The sequence below is a fragment of the Notechis scutatus genome, chromosome 2 (genome assembly GCF_049901735.1).
Source record: "Notechis scutatus isolate UNSWTSFEM ecotype Mainland chromosome 2, rNotScu1.2, whole genome shotgun sequence".
Classification (NCBI taxonomy): domain Eukaryota; kingdom Metazoa; phylum Chordata; class Lepidosauria; order Squamata; family Elapidae; genus Notechis; species Notechis scutatus.
The window spans coordinates 112678393-112699027 of record NC_142010.1 but is presented as its reverse complement, the minus strand read 5'-3'; the positions used below and the strand labels follow the sequence as shown (position 1 = coordinate 112699027).

The 20635-nt window shown below is 38.6% G+C and overlaps 1 protein-coding gene across 5 annotated transcripts in view; it reads left to right on the top strand.

Annotated features, from left to right (window-relative positions):
• The window catches only part of SLC38A12 (solute carrier family 38 member 12), a 78629-nt gene extending 59371 nt beyond the window's left edge, over positions 1 to 19258 (top strand). For all 5 annotated transcript variants that reach the window (XM_087955834.1, XM_087955835.1, XM_087955836.1 and 2 more), the window contains exon 10: positions 16975 to 19258. In XM_087955834.1, coding sequence (XP_087811960.1) covers positions 16975 to 17735 — 761 coding nt within the window. In that variant the 3' untranslated portion in view covers positions 17736 to 19258. The remainder of the gene's footprint in view (positions 1 to 16974) is intronic.
• Positions 19259 to 20635: the final 1377 nt, after the last annotated feature.

Here is a 20635-nt window from a genome sequence, read left to right as displayed (position 1 = left end):
GTCCATTCTTTATTGTCCCTTTGTCTCGTTCCTTATAAAAAAAAAAAGAGTTTCTCCTGAAATCACTAATCAGAGTATGATGCCTTTCTATCTCCCCCCTAAATTAATCAAATTAACATTTAAAATAACACCCAATACCCAATCCGATTCTGCTTGGTACGTTCTATCTAAATAGTACATCCAAAATAATTAAATACATAGTTAAACAATAGATCTAAATATTGCATCTTATAACATTCCCATTGCCTTTTCCAAAAAACAAATACTATAATAAAAATTTTATAATAACATCAATACCATAATCTTATTAAACTCTTTAATTAAAACTCAATATCTAAGCCTACCCTCATATTATTAAATTTTAAAACCAATCATTATTAAACATTTCAACATTTTAATCTCTTATTGCTCTGATATCTTTTAACAATATAAAAAGATGCATTGTGTTGTAGATGCAGGAATTAACTAAAAAAAATTAAAAAAATTAAAAATTAACTAAAATTCAGTGTTTTATGCAAGAAAACATGAAGGATTTAATAATCCGCATTTTAGGGACTGCTGAAATGATATAAGCTGATATGGTGTAAAGTTCTATTTATTTATTTATTTATTTATTTGATTTGATTTGCCAATTGTTTACAAGATAATAAGTATAAGTGTATACATAGTTGTGAATACATGAAATGGGTACATATAAGAAAAATAAAAGAATAAGAGAAACAATAGGACAGGGACGGTAGGCACGTTGGTGCGCTTTATGCACGCCCTACAGACCTCTTAGGAAAGGGGTGAGGTCAATAGTAGACAGTCTAAGGTTAAAGTTTTTGGGGTTTGGGGAAGAGACTACAGAGTCGGGTAGAGTATTCCAGACATTGACCACTCTATTGCTGAAGTCGTATTTCCTGCAATTAAGTTTGGTGCGGTTTACTTTGAGTTTGTATCTATTGTGTGCTCTTGTGTTGTTATGGTTGAAGCTGAAGTATTCATTGACAGGTAGGACATTGCAATGTATGATTTTATATACCATGCTTAAGTCAGACCGAAGACGGCGTAATTCAAGGTTTTCTAGTTCTAGAATTTCAAGTCTGGTGGCATAAGGTATTCTACAACAAGTAGAAGAGTGGAGAACTCTTCTTGTGAAATATTTCTGGACTTTCTCAATTGTGTTAATATCAGATACGTAATGAGGGTTCCAGACTGATGAACTGTATTCGAGTATTGGTCTAGCAAATGTTTTGTATGCTCTGGTTAGTAGTGTGATATTACCAGAGAAAAAGCTACGTAGGATTAGGTTAACAACTCTTAATGCCTTTTTGGCTATGTAGTTGCAGTGGGCTCTAGCACTTAGATCGTTAGAGGTGAGTATTCCAAGGTCCTTTACAGAGCTTGGGTCATCAACAAGATCTTGGCTATTCAGCTTGTATTTTATTTTCTGATTTTTTTGCCAATATGTAGGACAGAGCATTTATTTGTTGAGATTTGAAGTTGCCATTTGTTTGTCCATTCAGATACATAGTCAAGATCTTTTTGTAGGGTAGCAGTATTGTCTGTGGTATTGAACAGCTTTACATCATCAGCGAAGAGAACGCAATTGCTCTTAATATGATCACAGAGGTCGCTTATGTAGAGTATGAAGAGAGTTGGTCCTAGAACACTGCCCTGGGGGACACCACTATTGACAGGTACTGGATTTGATAGGACGCTCCCGATTTTGACCATTTGTTGTCTGTTTGACAGGAATGCTTCTATCCAGTTATTCAGTTGTCCAGAGATACCATAGGATTTTATTTTTAGGAGTAGTTTGTCGTGTACCACTGAATCAAAGGCTTTACAGAAGTCTATGTAGATTGCGTCTATTGCTTTGCCTTGGTCGAGTTGTGTCGTCCATATGTTTTTGCAGTGTAAGAGTTGCAGATTACAGGATAGTTTTTTTCTGAAACCAAATTGTTTATTGGAGAGTAGGTTGTTTGTCTCTAAGTGGAGGATGATGGATTGGTTAATAATTGATTCCATGACTTTACAGATGACGCAGCATAAGGAGATTGGCCTGTAATTTTCAACTAGGCTTGGGTCTCCCTTTTTGAAGATGGGGATGACTGTGGCTTGTGACCATAGGTTAGGCAAGGAGCTGGTCCTGAAAGATTTTTCAAAGATTATGCTTAGAGGTTTGGCTATGGCAGTGGATAGCTTTCTTAAGAAGTAGGCACATATTCCATCCGGTCCAATAGATAGAGATGGTTTTAGATTGCGTAGTGATTTTTTAACATTGTCTTCTGTGAAATCGATATGTATTAGATCATTGTTGTTATCTGTGGTACGGCTAGGAAATACTGGGCATGATCCATTGCTGTTTACAAATACTGAGCCGAAGAATGTGTTAAAGATGTTGGCTTTAATGGTGTCGTCGTTGCAGTCTTTACCATCAGGTCCTATCAAGGGAGGGATGGACCTTGAGTCTTTTAGTTTATTGTTTACAAAATTGTAAAAAGCACGGGTGGAATTGGTGCTTAGAAGGTTTTCCTCTTGTTTAATGTGATAATTGGTGCATTCGGTCTTTATCTGGTGGCATAAATTTTTGTATCGGTTTTTGAAATTGGCAACGTGACCAGATTTGTTTTTCCGCCAGAGTGATCTCTTTTTGGATTGAAGTTTCCTTATTGATATGGGTAATCTGCTTTTTGTTTTGTTTTGGGAGTTGTTGTTGGAACATATAGTTTGATGACTCTTTTGACTTCAAGTAAAAATATGTTGTAATGGTCTTCAACGGTATTGCATCCAGTGAATAGAGATTGCCAATCAAGAGATGAGAGATCGTTGTCTATAAGATCATAGTTGCCTTTTTTGAAGTTATAATTGGGGATTACATCATTGTGGTGATTTTTGTGTGGACGTATGTTGAGACAAAAGTCAATCATATTGTGGTCACTACTGGAAAAGGGTTCTTTAGTTTGTATTCCGTAAATTAAATTCAAACTATTGCAGAAGATGAGATCAAGGCAGTTGTTTAGTCTAGTATTGTTGGTTACTAGTTGTTCCAGTCCCAGATTTGTAATAGCATTGTAGAAGGTTGTGTGTATGATTTCAGTTGTACAATCATTTAGGGTCCAGTCAATATGAGGCAGATTGAAATCACCAAGAAGGATAAAAGGGTATGGGCAGGATGCAGCCCATGTTAGTAATGTATTTAGCTTGTTTACATGTTCGATGTCATAATCAGGTGCTCTGTAACATAGTAAGAATCGAATTGTGATATTTAAGGATAGTTCACAGATGATGGTTTCAGGAAGGGCAAGCTCCTGGGTAACTTGGATATTTTTAGATGTAAGGATTTTTTATAGAATATAGCAACACCACCTCCTCGACGATTTTCACGATCTGATCGGTAAACATGATAGTCTCTTACTGTGGTAATGGAGTCGGGGAGAGATGCATTGAGCCATGTTTCACAGACAAATATAATGTCGAAGTTAGCCATATTTAGGAGGATGAGAAATTCAGGTATTTTATTCACGAGGCTTCTTGCATTGAGTAGTTTGCATTTAAGGCCGGCAGTAGTTGGAATTGAGGTAGTTGGGGGCGTGCGTGCCTAGTCTTGGGTGATGGTGGATGGGTTGAGGTAGGGTTGTGGTTGAGGGTAAAAGCTGAGTATTGGGTTGCGTGGCTTACTTTTGATACAGTCAGCATGAAATACAGTGGACAGTAGTTTAATACATACAGTATAAACTAAACGTTATCCTTATACAGAATCAGTCCTAAAGACGTATTAACTAAAATAGTTGATTGTGTTTGATCCAGTTAATTAATAAAGATTCCCCATACTTCTCTCCTTTGTGTCAATTATATTTCAGACTCCAACAAGTCTCTTATGTTACAAAATTAAACCAGTCTACTTCTGACTTTTTTTATACAGCATGAGAGTAAGAAGGTAAATTAGAGTTTTATTACTTTTTTCTAAACACAAGAATGTACATTTAAATAATTGAATGTAAAAGCAGTGAAGAAATAAATCTGAGCCCTAAGGAAAAAAGTTCATTTTATTATTAAGAGGGAAAGCTGGCTTCATACATCATGTTGAGCACAAAGAGATTTGCTTAATTTTGCCATACTATGTTGTGTGAACTCATTTAAGGAATCACAATTTATGTTTTAACATTCCATATGATCCTAAGATTCCTAACCATTATGGTGTTTTCAATAAATCATGGTTTAGCATAATGAGTGAACTCATTCTTGATTTAAGTAAGAATAAACTTAAGTTCAGAAAACAATTTCAAAGTCGAAAACTTAAGACATACATATACATTATTCTTATGTTTCTAAAAGACTCCAGACTTTGACACTTATCCAAATGACCGGTTGGTTTCTCCAGCAAACTGACCATTTTAGAAATAGCTTTGGGAATTGCAGCTGTTTCAGAACCAAGTGCACAATAAATAAACATTCACATCAGATTAAGTGACAGGCATGAGGATGCAACATATTCCAGACACTTTCAGCAAGAATCTGAATTGGGATTTCATTAAAATGAAATAGAGTTTTGTAAACCTATTGTTATTAGTAATCACATTTGGTTTTGGTGTAATTGAGATTCACAGTAGTCGTTGCCTCTGAAAAGCTTACTTTGCGCACGGTGACAGTTAAAAATTATTACTTTTGCATCACTGTTGTTGTTGTTGTTGTTGTTGTTGTTGAATAGACTTTGAATTCTTAGCTGTGGCCATCATGTATTTTGAAATTAAAAAGTATCTGGCAGACCCACCTAGCAAAATCAGTTTTGCTATTATGCAAATTGTGACTGGGGAGAACTGTTCTCAATATTTGGAGCCATGGCTAATATAATAATATATAAAATCTGTTACTAAGTTAATGACATTAATCTGTCTATATCATTAGATTTTATCCAGGTGAAGTGGGAAAAAAAAGCTGAGTCCTCATGAAAAGCTTGTATAATTTATTCCTCCTTAGATTTTAATTTACATGTGGCGGGATTGGTTTTTGAGAACCTGAACCATCTTACGTATGTTTAGGATTTTATTTAAATAGTATCTGTAGCTCATAAAGTTTATATATGTGCCCACATAAAACCATTTTCTGGATCCTTTCAGAGAGGATAAGAGTGGCTCTCATAAATAATATGATGAGAGAAGAACATACTTTCACAGATACAGAATTGAAATATTCTCCATTTTATAGTATAAATATGATTGGTAGGGTACTAGTCTTCCTTTACCCCAGGCCTTTCAACTTTCAAAAGGAAAATGGGGGCTTTGGGGGAATGAGATATTGTTTTATCAGTGGTTTCCATTCTACAATAGAGATGTGAAACCTAAAATAATTCTGTTTTTTTCTAGTGTCAGCTTCAAGTTCTTTTCTGTCTCTTGCACAGAGGTGGATTTGTAGCTGTGCAGATGCAGATAGATAGATTCCACAAAACATCCATAACGAAGTAGATTTATTGGCACATCAGGTATTTCATAACTCACATTTGTGATGAAGTTCTTCTTTAATGACCAATCCTTTGTATATCAGCCTTGCAGGTAAAAGATGGTTATCTCCTAACCCATCTCATAGCGATAGAAAGAAGGTGCTATGAGATAGAGAGTTCAGACAAAGAATGAGGGAAACCTCCCCCAATCCACCAAGGGTCAATCCAGTGACCAATCAGGATTATAGATGTGGTCATGTGACATGAACTACATTTCCCAGGATACCTTTAACTACATTTACCATGATGCATTCCCTTAAGGGGACAGCTCATAATTCCTAAGTAACTATCCAATTCCCATAGACTGGCTGGGACAGCACACTCCCCGCCTGGAATTGTAAATTCTACTATTAAAGGAAGAGAAAAAAATTAACTATAAACTAAGATAAGCAGTAAACGGTAATACTAACTGAATAGCAGATAACTATATAACTAAGATAAACAGTTAGCTATGTAACTAAGAAAAACAGTAAACATTAATAAAACATCAAATAAAGCAAAGCATGCAAAGCTTGAGGTTCAATCTTCAAGTTCGGCCTCTTGGTGCAAGTCTGCTGGTCACCTCTGGCGGCCTTTTAGGTTGTACAGGTACTCTTGGTGGCAAAGGTGAAAGTCTGCTGGTCGCTTCTGGCGGCCTTTTAGGGTTGGAACGGTACTCTTGCTTCCACAGTGTCAAAGGGCATTGGGAAGCTGCTGGAAAGGGTGTTGTGGAGGCATATGCCCATGTAGAGCGTCTTAGTGGACGTCTGGTGGTTGTTGGCGGCCATTTAGGGTGTCCTAGCAAAAGTGTACTGATTGCCGGCAGCCTTTTACGCTGGAACGGCATTTTTGTTTTCAATGGTGCTAAAGGGTATCGGAAGGCGGTTGGAATGGATGGTGCTAAGGCATGTGCCTGGGTTGAAGCATCTGGGCGTCACTGACAGTTCCTACTATCCCCCATCCCAGTGGAGATTTGATGGCCACTGGGCTGTCTACAGGGCCGCCGACGGACTTAGAGAAGAGAAAGACATGTGGGGCATTATTTCCCAGCAAGAGTAGGATATCAGCCTCTGGATCTAGAGCGGGAAAGTGATGAGCTAGGTGCTGTAGGTGAGGCATGGTACGTTCGGTATCCCATCGCATTCAAATACGAGCAGTAGTGGGAACCGGGAACTTCCATCCAATGACTCTATGCAGAGTCCAGTAGCTCTCCTCAACCGCCGTCCTTCTTGGTCCATGGCATGTTGATACAGTGAAGGGAAGTTTTTCTTGTTGCAATTTAAAGAGGTCGAAGAATGCAGGTCTGGCCAGGGTGCAGGTGCTTCGAGTGTCTATCCGCACGTATATTTTCACGGCATCTTCAGGGTACACTTTGGCTAAGCAGATGGGAAGACACGAACGAGGGTATGGTGAGTTGGCGCCCAGTGCTGTGCAGTTGATGCTCATGCTTGGTTTTGGTTGCAGTTTGTCAGTCTGCCAAGGAGCCCTGCATGCTTCTGTGTTACGTTGCGGCTCCTTGTCTGAAGGAAGGTTACGAGGTATCTGCAGTGGCAGCTTGGAGTCTGGATGCAGCGCGGTCGGGTGCTGGTCACTTTTGCAGACATGACATTGCACTTTGGTTGTGCAGTATTTGGACAAATGTTTGGATTCGCAGCACTTGTAGCAGTATGGGTACTCTCTTAGCAATTATTTTTGTTGGGTCAGTGATTTCGCTGCAGTACAGCTGTTCAGCGAGTGCCGAGTGTTGTGCATAGGACAAAACTGTATTCTCCTTGTGTTCGGAGATCTAAATTGGGTTGTATCTGAGGAGTTCTCTCCCCAACTGTGTGTGGATGAGGAGTTGATCTTGGTGTCATGGACAACCATGAAGGGTCTTTCTCTGGTAGTATGTATAGGGCCTGAGGGTGATATATAGTTGCTGTTGTATCTTCTGTTATTAGGAGGACTAACAGCTCTGAGTCCACAGGCTCAGTGTGTGTTGCACACTGTCGCCTGGTGGGACACGAATTCTTCAAGAAGTGTGAAAGGTATAAAACGGTGGCGACCCTTGGCCTTGAAGGTGTCAGTCAACTGGAGCCACTTTTCAATTAGCACCTGCGGAAGTTTTCGAACAATTTTGTTCTGTGTGTCGACGTGATCGAGACAGGCGAGTCCCAGTAAGTTCGGATCCTGTTGTGCTGTTCTCAGATGGAAAAGTATGTTAGCGAGGTCTATGATTCGGCGAGGCTTGTCGATAGGAGTTTTAGGAAAACTGTTGAAGCTATCCAGGAGTGTTGCTTCTACATCCTTGGAAGTGCCATACAGTTCGTCAAGCCTTTTCCATGATAACCATAGGGCAGCAGCCGGGTCGTCTAAGTGGGATTTCAAAAGTGCCCTCGATATGTCAGCAGACTGTGGCCCTAGCCATGCTATCAAGTGTCTGATTATTTCATCAGGGTTCAGGCGTGCCGCCTGAACGGGGCGCAGGAAAAGTTTCTTCCATACTAGATATTCGCCGCCTGGCTTGTCAGAGAATCTACGAACTCTGTTGGCATGCAAATTTAGCTTTCCACTCTGTACAGCCAAGTTTCTCCAGTAATCTTCAGCATTTGCTGAGTTGGGGGGAGATATTGACGTAGAGGGTTCTCCCCCTGGATTCTCGTAGGGTGGGTTTGGGTTGTAAGTCAATGATGGGTTGCAGTCTTCTTCCCAGTACTTACGGAGGATGTTGTCCTCCCATACTGGGGACGATGGTCGAGCGTCATGCTGCTGTGTCGGCTGGGCACGGTTACCTTGTGGTGCCTGGGAGCCGGATTGGTATTGAGATTGTGGCAGGAATGCTGCTGCCTGTGGATTGAGGGTGGCAGTTGTCATTGATGGCATGTCGACTTGTCGAGAAGTCATTGTGAGCACTGTTGGGCTAATTTGCTCATCTGGCAGGCCATGAGACATTGGAGTAGGGATGCTAGTGTTGGAAAGAGAATCTCGGACCTTATTATGTACTACATCAGTTGGGGAAAGTTTGCTGTTGGAGGAAAGTGAATCTCGTACTTTAGGTTGTACAACGTCAGTTGCGTAACTAACATGTAGAGTCTGTGGTTGAGGTTCATCCCTGTGCTTCTCTGGTTGTGGGAGACTGTTAGGCAACTGAGGTGGTTCCAGCTGCTCATTTTGAAGCGAGTGCTGCTCATCCACGTAGGCCTTGACCCGTGTATCTGGGCTCTCTTCTCCCAACTCTTCGAGGTCGAAGTTGAGGGAGGTAGCATTGGCCGCCTTCTGCCATGCTGCGGCCCGTGTTGTTTTCGCTGCCGTCTCTCTTTGTCATTCGAGTAACTCCACTTGGGCCTGAGCTTTGGCTATTTCGGCTTGTTGATTGGCCTGAGCTTTGGCTATTTCGGCTTGTTGTTTGGACAGTTCAGCCTTCTGCTGTTTCACCTCTGTCGTAATACGTAAATCTGCCTCTGCTGCTGAAGCTTCAACTTGGGTTTCTACAGCTCGTTCAGCGTAACTTGCTGCTTTGGAGGCCTGAGATGCACCGCTACAACGGGAGGATGTTCTGGAAGGATGGTGGGGAGCCATGATGCCTTCCCTTAAGGAGACAGCTCATAATTCCTAAGTAACTATCCAATTCCCATAGACTGGCTGGGACAGCACAAATTCATCAAGGGAGGTTTTGTCTGTGGTACTTGTTCGTACAGATAGATTTACAACTGTTTGTTTAGGAACCATTCAAAGTTACAATGGCACTAAAAATGCGACTTGTGATCATTTTTCACACAAACGTTGCAGCGTTTTCATGGTCACATGATCAAAACTCAGACACTTGGCAACTGACTCACAATTTTGATGGTTGATCTGCCCCAGGGTCATGTGATCCCCTTTTGTGAGCTTGTGTTCTGGCAAGCAAAGTCAGTGGGGAAGCCAGAATCACTTAACAATTGCGTGACTAAGTTAACAACTGCAGTGATTCCCTTAACAAATGTGACAAGGAATGACCTTTATATGATGGGGCAAAACTTACTTAACTCTCAGCTTAGCATGTGGAATATCAGACATTTTGGACTCAGTTGTGGTTGTAAGTCGAAGACTACCTGTAGGATTTTTCTGAAGACTGGAAATGTAGTAGGATTTTTTCCTGATAGGTATAAAAATTTTGCAGCTTAAAAAATGAAAAAGCCTAGCCTGCTTTTAAAATCAACCTCTGCTGTTTCCTGGAAGGAACCTAATGGGCATTCCAAAAAGGCCTTTTTTCAAAAGCCACAGGGGATCTGTCAGCTAGTAAGTACTTTACACCTCTGTGATTTTTCTGTACAGTGGAGAAGATATCATTCTACTGGACTTTGCTTGTGTAAGGAGGTTTTTGACAAACAAAGTATCCAGAATCCAATTCCAGATGAAAGAAAGATGAAAATTTTATATCTGTTGGTGGTAGAGTTGCATATCACCCATGAGTGTGCCAATAAAATGCAACAGAAATATTAATTTGGTTAAGATGCTTTTTTCTCAGATGTTGTAAACTTTGAAGAGAAAATTTGTAAATAATTTCAAAAATCACTCTTAATTCCAGTGTTACAGTCTTTAACTTGATTAGTTAAGTACAGTACTACATAGCATAATCAGCCTTAAAAAATTAAACTTATCAAATTTCAAACAGGCCTCTTTTCATATTTTAAGATGTAGTTTCTAAAGTCCGACTACAATATTGAAGACCTTTATTATAAGAGAGAGCCTGTTGTGAGCCAAAGAACCTTTCTTTCCATAAAATATGTTCGAAAGAGAATTTTCCAAGGGATATCATGATTTTGTCTCCTTTGCCTTCTCTTTCCCTCAAGATTCTTCTTCCCACTAAAATCCTGCTACTTTTTTTCATGAAGAATGAAGCAAGAAGCACATATTTAAAGAGAGTGATTCATTATCATTATGCTCTAGAATATTGACTCTCAGCTTTGAAGGGAATATGTGTCATGCCAGGAGCTATTGCTGATAGATAGCTCTGTCATAAATGTGTCAGAATGGTTAATAGTTGTTTGCTTAAACAAATGGTTTTAAATTGGATCAAGAGAGCAATGTGGTTTAGGCCCCTCCCTTTATATCATGATGATACGGTATGATTTTATGCTCTTATCTAATGTAGATTGAAGCAATGACAACTAGAATAAGATATATTCTGTTGATTAATATTAAGGCTGTGAAATTTGTGACACAAAATAAGGTACAATTGCTAAAAGGTTTGAAAATGGAAATCTTAATTTTCATCTACTCCTCTACATGTTCGTTACTTTGTTATAACATAAGATCACCTCAGGATCATCCTTTCAGTCTGTTTAAGAAGAGTCCTTTGGACATTGGCTCAGTTGTTCTATAAGCTTCTAGAGTTGTTTCTAGAATTGCGAAAATATTGTGTCTAGTGCTTGAGGAAGAATATAACATCTGCTGGATTCTTAATTGGCATTTTTGAGAAGGCTAGACATGTTGCTCAATTCCTCTCTCCCAAAATGCTCTGTGGTATCCCAGAAAGGACAAAAACAACCCCTGCAAATAAATGGGATGCTATAGGCAGATGTTTGCTTCACAGATGCCACATCTCCATTTTATTTTTAATTATAATATTGAGGGGGCATGTGAAAGTAAAGTGAGAAAGAAAACTAAGTGAACATTGAAAAAAGGTACATTTGGAGAAGCATCAAAAGGAGCATCCACCTGGGCGGCAGGACAGTGAAGTTGTCTAAATTTGTTTTTCCTGTTTTTGAAAATATGTGTACTTTTTTTTTTACTTGATGATACTTTGTAGAGCTACTTTTTAACCTGCTTGTTTTCTTTGTTTTCATTTTTCACCTTTATTTCTTTTATTTTCTCTGGATTTCTCAGAAGTTTATTTCTTTCTGCATACATGTAATTGCTTTTTGTTGCCCTATGTCCAACAATTAAGGGCTCCCATATAAAATTTGTATCCAGTTATAACACTCTAGAAGCAGAATGATAGAAGTACAATGCTGTACCACCCAAAATATCTATCATCCTGTTTATTTTCTTAAATTGCATGTATTCAGGTCTGCATTTAAGTAACAGATGCAGCTTATGTTTTGACAAACTGAAAGTTATATCAATTTTTTAATAAAGATATATGCAGGTAAATATTTTAACATTTTTTATTTGAAGAGGAATAGCTAGTATAATACCCATTGACTTCATAGTTAACTTTCATAAAATTGGATGTTTGTATTTTTTCTCATTACTTGAGGATCCTGAAGTTAGATGAACAGGGCATGTCCCATATGCCAGCAAGTCCTAGCTTTAATACTTGTTATCAAGAGTTATTAACCTCTTTGATTTGATTTATTGTTGGACATAACTGGGTTTTGGAACATTGTCTTCATCTTGCTGCCTTTCAGGGACAGAAAGATACATTTATCGTATGAATATTCAGCTTTGCAGTGCCTGCACCTCAAGCAAGAAGATGTTCCCATTATCACTAGGAAAGAAATTACTAAGATAATTGCTAAATATCTTGAATTGCATCAGGCTTTTGTGAATTGTAGATCAGGGGGAAAAAACCAAACATTTCCAGGAAAACCTTCGGTTTACAGCTTAAAAAATATAAGGTAAACCAGATCACTCCGAGAGGAAAAAAAAGAGCTAACATTTTAATGATGTTTCTGAGTATTTTAAAAATAACTAGCCTTGATGATGTTACCTACTTTGGATAATGAAATGTCTGCAAGAAAATAACCAAGCTCAGAGAGCACCAATCATAACTTGTTTTGAAAAGTTTCGAGGTTCATTATAAGTAGCTTGCATTTTGTTCATATGTGCTATACAAAAATGGAGTCAGATGTTACAAATAATTCTAACATAAAAATAATTGTGTATGTCCATTCATTCGTGAGTTTTCTGCTCCATAACAGTTGATGAATTCATATATTTTTTTAAAAAAAATCTGAATGTATGGTAATGTCAGATACAAACCATTTAACTGCACAGATGCAAAGTTATGCATATATTCATATCGTTCAAACAACAAACTTTATAATCTTTCATAATGGTTTACTTTTTTTTTTTAAGAGTTGGATTACTTCATATAAAATGCCTGGTTTAAATTCCCTATAGCTCACAGAAGAGTAAAATATTCTCTGAGTAGATCAGCTCTATTCTTATGGCAGTAGAAAATACATATTCTCTTTCATCCTAGGGGACAAATGCAGAATAATGGGTCTAATTATATGAAGACAAATTCCAGGTATTGTAAATGGTATGAACTTTTTTTTTTCTAACAGAAAAAGTATTTAGATAGTAGTGGAACCAATTTAGGAAATTGGTGGGTTTCCCCATCAATTTGTTCAGTAGAGGCCGGATGGGACAACTACAGCCACAGATATCTTTATATAGCTTTCCACATATAGAAAAGATTTGGACTTAATGGCGTAAATTGCCTCTTCCAACACTATAGATTCTGTAAAGTATCAATTCACTGTTGCCTGTGGTCTCTAAGTTTGGACCTGACCTTCCAGCACAGAAATAATTCATTCTCTTTTTTAAAAGAAATTCAAATGTTAGGAAGTGAACATCAGAATTATTCCCAAACTGAGTGATTGGTGACTTGCCTCCTGGAAATGAACTTGAGAATGCTATGTATAAAGTTGCTAGGTGACATTAAACCAAAGGGTTTGGAGAGATTGTGTTTGCTGGGGCATACCACTGATACTCCCATGCTACTATTATGGGAAATAATGAACAGTCTCTACCTGATAAAGGGAACTTTGGGAGGATATAGGTCAGATCTTCACCCTTGAATGAACAGAAAGAGTAGAGATATATTGTTTCACTCTCCAGCAGGAGAAGAGGTACAGAGGTCATATGGTTAAACATAATTAAGCTCCAGCAGTGTTTATGGGACTATGTACCATAAATCGAACTCTTTTCTCCAAATAGAGAGTTAGATATTTTCCACTTGCATTTTCTGAAAAGACTAACTTGTCTTACTTGATCGTTCTTTGAAGTTACCATTTGGTATTGCGCCTGCTGTCCTACTCCTGTCAGGATATGTGAGCTGGCAATTCTTGCTGCCTTGCTGATAATATTTTATGTCTTTGTGAGAGTTCTAGATAATTTGAAGATCTTTGTACGTCTCCTGCGGTGATTTAGCGCTTTTGTACATAATTGTTTTTAGAAGCAATAAAAGACCCGTAACTGTTACAGGTTGAGCTTTAAGGTTGCTTTCTTCCACAAAGGGGGAAAAAAAATCTTCAAAACAGAAAGCTGCTTTTCTCCATGTAGAATAACTTAACATAATATAGTCCAAAACAAATGTTACGGTCCCATGGATAGACAGTTGGATTTGGAAAATGAAAACCAGGATTCAATCTTCCTTTTGTATTGAAATGATGTCATAACAGTTTCTAAGAACTAATAAAGGAGGATATTTGTAGCTCAGGGTTGACATGAGGTTGACATGATCCTTGGTGCTCTCTGAGCTTGTTTGCACAAGCAACTTAATCAGGATTACACAACCTAATCCTTTCCTTTCTTAACAAACCTATTCCTTTAACCCTAAAAATTAGCTGCATATTTTTCAAGGAATTCTAATTTAGTTTTTATTTTTTATTTTACTGAACCATTGGGAAAGCTACCTTTTCCGGTACAAACCAACATTACTTTATTGGAGGAAGGCATTATTTTATTTCATATGAACATTGACTGTGGTGTAACATGGGATCCTTGTGGAAGTAACAGCAAAAAAAAAAAAAGTACAATTTGTGAATTAAAAAAACAAGGGAAGAAATAGCCAGTAGATACTAACTCAGGTTAAGAAAAGAGAAGGAACCCTGGCTCTTCAAAGGCAACAGGCCATCAAAGGTCCAATGGACTCTAGTACCCTAATACTCACGGGAAGAACCAACTTTTTAGACTTCCAGAATGTGAGGAGTGTAGGAGCCTGCTGGATCTGAAGGGGAAGGGTATTCCACAGGACAGGGGCTGCTGTGGAGAAGGTACACAACTTAAGTCCCATGAAGTGACAGCATTTAAAAGAACAGACGTGAAATGGGCGCACCCTATCAGATCTGGTTGGACAGGCAGATTTTTCCATTCAGAAATTCAGAAAGGGTTGTACAAATATTGCAGAATAATTTTCAAATTAAGGACACAATTCTGTGGTTCCTGATGATGTACCAGCATCCAGAAGCTGGTATTTGGACATTTTCCCCTTTCAGGAACAGACATCTTTTTTGTTCCTTGTAGAACAAAAGTAAAAAAGTAGTAGAAGTAAAATAGAATAGAATATTGTGAATATAGTCTGCACACCAGAATGCAGACTTAAAGATTCACAGTCTACAACTGTGAAATAGCCCTTTGTCAAATACAATATTCAGTGCCAGATACCCAACTGCTTTCTCTGTTGGATAAAGACATGTTTAGGTTTTGTTTGTTTTTTAATAACAAAGTTGTTGGATAAGGAACAGAGTTTTTATGCTCCCAGGAACCTCTCCTAGAAGCTGCAGAAGTTGAAGCAGTAATTGAAGTGGCAGAATATTTACTTTAGGAAGCTTTTGTTGTTTGTTGTTTTTAGAAACAGGTAGATAAGTATAGCTAGGAATTTGTGCCGGCTAGTCTTTTTGTTTCTGTGTTCTGTGTTGTTGAGTCTCATTAATTTTTCTGCACAAGTTATAGAATTCAATCTTTAATTTCAGCCTTCATGTTTTCAGCTATTTACTGGGTTCTCTGATGTTTTGAAGTAACTTATGACCTGTAGTACATTGCATCTGAAGATTAAAAACAGATACAACACAGCAGCAGCCCTATTTATATTACACAGTTTGATTGTTTGTTTTTTTAAGAAAATGAGTCTTTGGGGTTAAAAGTGGCTGTAAATACTATTATCAGTTATTGGAAACATGTCATTATGAATCCCAAGAAAATTAGCTTTAAGTTTTGTTTACAGTTAACATTTTTATACAGGTGGATTTGTCCTAGGTTATGTGGGATGCCTTTGTGATCTTGAAACAGTGAGCCCCTTTGAAGTGTGGAGTAAATACCTTGCCTCCAAAGTATAGATGATTGAGAGCAAACTAAAAATACTGTGGTCTTATTTGATCTCCTTAGATTTGCTACATTAACTAAACCAGGTGACCAACAGAAGGTAGACCAGTTTGGGGAGGCAGTAATCAGAAATGGATTTTTGTGAAAGCTCACACATTATTGAAATCAAATCCAGAGCCTAACGTCTGTGTTCAGTAACTCACTGCTCCTTAATTCCATTTGGGGTATTTTGAGCTGAGCCACCTTGTCCCTACAATTGGTAGGTCTTGAAATTCTCATGAAGAAAAAGAGTAAATTCTGTAAGACTTCTGTCTGCTCACATTGGGCATACATGATGAAAATCAGTACTGAAAGAATCCAGGTGGGAGCTGAGGGGAGCTAGTTCCTTAGAGCGAAATATTTTATTATGAAACGATAAACTACAATGGTACATCTTCTAAGGTGCATGTATTTTTATGCAAAAAAAGAAAGAGGAAAATAATAGAAAATAAAAAGCACAATAAATGATAACTTACCTAAGTTTGTTGTGATTGCAGTTAGCCACAGGCAGCAAATTTGACTGTTGATTCAGAACAATGTTGGTGATTTCTTTATACCATTTGCAAGAATTCCTGTCCTGTCAGTTTTTTAAAAATTTAACAAATGCTGCCCTGAACCACAGGGCATGTGCTCTTGCGCTGCCAGAGGCAATTTTTCAAATGACTTTTCATCTGAAGTGGTATATGTTTATGCTAAGAAGTTTTTTTTCATGCAACTTTATTAGCACAAACGAGACAAGAACCCTCAAATGAAGGGACCGTGTGTACATTCTTGTACAATTCAAATGTGAAATAGGTGCTCCGGAGGACAAACAGTGGTATTTAGAAGAGCCTAAACAGAGCCTTATATAACCCCTTTTCAATCTTCAGTACAATCAGGTGGGTTGTTTATGTACTGATAAATCTTCATGACTCGTAACTCATAAAAAAGAGACTCTAGAAAGAGTGCATAGAAGAACAACAAAGATGATTAGGGGACTGGAGGCTAAAACATATAAAGAACGGTTGCAGGAACTGGGTATGTCTAGTTTGATGAAAAGAAGGACTAGAGGTGGCATGTTAAGTGTTTCAGTGTCTCAGGGGCTGCCACAAAGAAGAGGGAGTCAAGCTATTCTCCAAAGCACCTGAGGGTAGGATGAGAAGCAATGGGTGGAAACTAGTCAAGGAGAGAAGCAACATAGAACTAAGGAGAAATTTCCTGACAGTTGGAACAATTCATCGGTGGAACGACTTACTTCCAGAAGTTGTGAATGCTCCAATATTGGAAGTTTTCAAGAAGAGATTGGACAACCATTTGTCAGAAATAGTATAGGGTTTCCTGCCTGAGTAGGGGGTTGGACTAGAAGACCTCCAAGATTAGAGGGGGGAAAGTTACAAAAGTTAGGATCCTGTCTACTTCTCTGACTTAACTCTGTTCCTTCTCTCTTCTTCCCTTCCCCCTCCCTCTTTTTGTTTCAGCATTCATCATCATGATCATTGTGGCCCTCCTCCGAATCACCAAGGGTCAAGGGGAAGGTCACCCCCCTCTGGCTCAGCTCTCAGGAGTACGGAATCTCTTTGGAGTCTGCGTTTATTCCTTCATGTGTCAGCACTCCCTGCCATCCCTCATCACTCCCATCTCTAAGAAGAAGCATGTTAACAAGCTAGTCCTGCTGGATTACATCTTGATCCTGGGTTTCTACAGCCTTCTGTCTTTCACTGCTATCTATTGTTTCCGCAATGGGACTCTAATGGACATGTACACACTCAACTTCACAAACTGTGACATCATCAGCATTGCTTTTATCCGCTACTTCCTGGGACTCTTCCCAGTCTTCACCATCAGTACAAACTTTCCTATAATTGCTGTGACTTTAAGAAATAATTGGAAAACTCTCTTCCACCGGGAAGGGGGAACCTACCCATGGGTAGTGGACAGGATTTTTTTCCCAGTCATCACACTAATTCCTCCAATTATTGTGGCTTTCTGTACTCATGATCTGGAATCCTTGGTGGGAATCACTGGTGCCTATGCTGGAAATGGGATCCAGTACATCATTCCTGCTTTTTTAGTGTACTATAGTCGGAAGGAAACACAAACGACCTTTAGAAATAGCACACTCAATAAACACTTGTCCCCTTTCCGGCACACCTTCTGGATTGGGTTTGTGCTGCTCTGGGGACTTTTTTGTTTTTTGTTTGTGACTGCAAATATCATTTTAAGTGAAACAAAAAACTGATGGAGCAATATTGCTGGTTAAGATGATCTCTAAGACTTCTGTTCCAGGTATTGCACCTAATAAGGATATTTTTAAGCTAATTTAAGATTAAACTTTTAAACTACTAATACAATATTGAGCTTGATGCTCATTTGAGGCACCTTGCTACTTGTTCAGCTACCTTTCAGATTCTGATTTTCCGTTTCATGCACAAAACAATTGGACATCAGGCTGCTGCTACGACCACTTTTTAAGCAGGGTATTTTCCTCTCTTATTAGAAGATGTCAGAGACTGTTGGATATGCATCTAATCCCTCACGTGATGGAAAAGACCAGCTTTACTAAAAGTTTTGCTTTTAGTAGTCAAGCCAATAGCCAATGACTCAAGCAAATTACTTACTAAGAGCTGCTTCCCTAATCATTCATATTCTTTCTGAAGTGACTTTCTGTCCTACCAACTCATTGAATATTAGGAGCAAAATGAAAGCAACTGATGGAACTTGGTTTCATAATAGTTAATATTGCATGCTGTATGTGGCAACCTAAGCACTCTGGAATGGGTAGAGGAGCCCCACCGCTTCCCCTTCTCCCCTAGTCCCGCTTTGATTGTTTTCCCCATTTGTTTCTCAGCCTTTCCAACGCTTTTCCAGGTTGCCTTGTTTCCTATAATGCAGTCCTGTGACTGAAACTTGCCAAGCTTTAAGCTTTGTGGTTATTTTAGCTCAAAGATTTCCCTCCTCAATTTGTCTATGTACAACATGGGTCTGAGCAGGAGGTCCTATCATGAACTATACACTTGGTTGATACAAAGCCACCTCTTGATAAGTAATAAGGAATGTTTCCCAGTATAATGCTTTATTTTCTCTCTATACTGCTAACAGAATCATGCTAGTGTCACAGCAGCAGGGCAGGCCCTGTGCTTTCTGTATGGGTGTGAAAATGTTGATTACTTACTAAAGGACTACTTTGATAAACATGGAGAGCAGCTGATATTGTCTTGATGCAATATGTTATGATTAAATTTATCTACAGAATTTTCTAAATTGGGAGGTAGGGGAGCTATAGAAAGTGGAAAGAGACTTGTTCTGAAAGCCATTCCATCTAATGTCAGAATACTACAAACGATGCCTCCTAACTCTTGCTAAATCATGAACTCCAAGCAGTGAAATCTCATTTCTCTCTCTCCTTAAACTGATGATCACATCATAAAATGTAAACGTCAAAGAAGACTTTAGAGATTGGTGAGTCCAATGCCATCCCAGGGTATGGTTCAGCTATATAGCCTCACAGCTTATAGCTATCCACACTCTGTGCAAACACCTCTTGTGAAGTCAGTCGTCATCTGAAGGAATCTGTTTAGCAGTTCCTATTATAAGGAAATTCAGATGGTCCATTACTAATTCCTTCCATCGTTTGCCATTCTGTCTTCTGAAATAACTTTGAACAATGCTGTATACCACCCAGAGTCACTTCCTGTGAGATGGGTGGCCATATACATTTGATTAATAAATAAATACATAAATAAATAAAAACAATTCCCTCTCTACACGACAGTCATTCAGCTACTTAAAGACAATTCCCTGCAGTCTTCTCTTCTCCAGGTTATCTATCTATCTCATAACGTTTTCCTTCCAGGTTCCTTGTCATCCTAGCTGCTGTTTTGGGATGCAGAGCTATGTAAACCAAACTAAATGAGTAAATATCAGTTTGTCAAAGTCATCACTAAAATGCAATGCCCAGAACTGGATGCAGTATTCTAGGTGTAGTACTGTTCTCTTTTTCTCTTGAATCAGGCTGTTATATGATAACTATGCCTTCTGGGGGGGAAATGGGACAGGGGAGTTTGAAAGAGAATTCCCAACATCCATCACCTATTACAATATTTGGATCTTAAATCTGATATCTACATCCAACTGAATACATGATGGACAAAATACTGGATTTCAGTTGCTTCTAGTTGGGCCCATAAAGCTTTGCTGAGAAGCAATATTTCTCCAACTGCTGTTGATACAAAGTCACAAGAGACGTTTGGGTCACAAATCGCAAAGTTATCCGCATAAAGAAAGTATTATTTTTTCTTTCCTTTGGCTATAGAGGTGTTGAAAGTGCTTTTTTCTGTTATTAAATTCCATCTTCCAAGCAGGTGGGTGATGATGCTCTTCTCCAGGCTGGTTGTACCCATGATATAAAATTTGATGTTCGTCAAGGTTAGTTGATAAATTTGGTGGTGCTTGGGTTTTAAAGAATTATTAAGTAGAATTATTTTTTAAAAAGCCCAAATTGCTTTTGTTGCAGAGATTGGCAGCGGCTGTGCTTTAAAATACACACACACACACAAACATATGTGTGTGTGTATGTTTTCTTAAGTTTTCGCGGGTATTTATGTTTATGGTTCAGCTTTTCCCACGTCATTATAGTTGTGCTTTTAAAGTTGTAGCAACGTTTTGGCAGAATCTCATCTGCCATCATCAGGCTTCTGTATTGTGTTCGTCTGTGAGTCAGACTTTCACAGCCGTTTCTGTTTTAAATTTGGGGCTAGCCTACTGCTGTGCCAGAATGGTTTTTTCTTCATCCTGATTGGTTGGGAGTCTTGGTCTGTGTTTATTTAATGCCTGGCAGACAAGACACACATAAAGACTGAACTATGCACCCTGACTAAAGTACTGACAGCTAACGGCTTCCACAAAAGCAAAATCACTGGCTTGATCCACAAAAACACACTGAGACATAATGGAGACCTAGAAGATGAACAGACCTATGGAACAGCTGTCCTGCCCTACACAAGAGGTACCAGAGACAAAATCAGTAAGATACTACACAGGCATCACATCAAGACTGCCTTCAAAACAGACAGAAAAATAGCAGCCATCCTAAGAAACCCCAAAGATAAAATTGACCTGGAAAACCAAGGCATATATGAA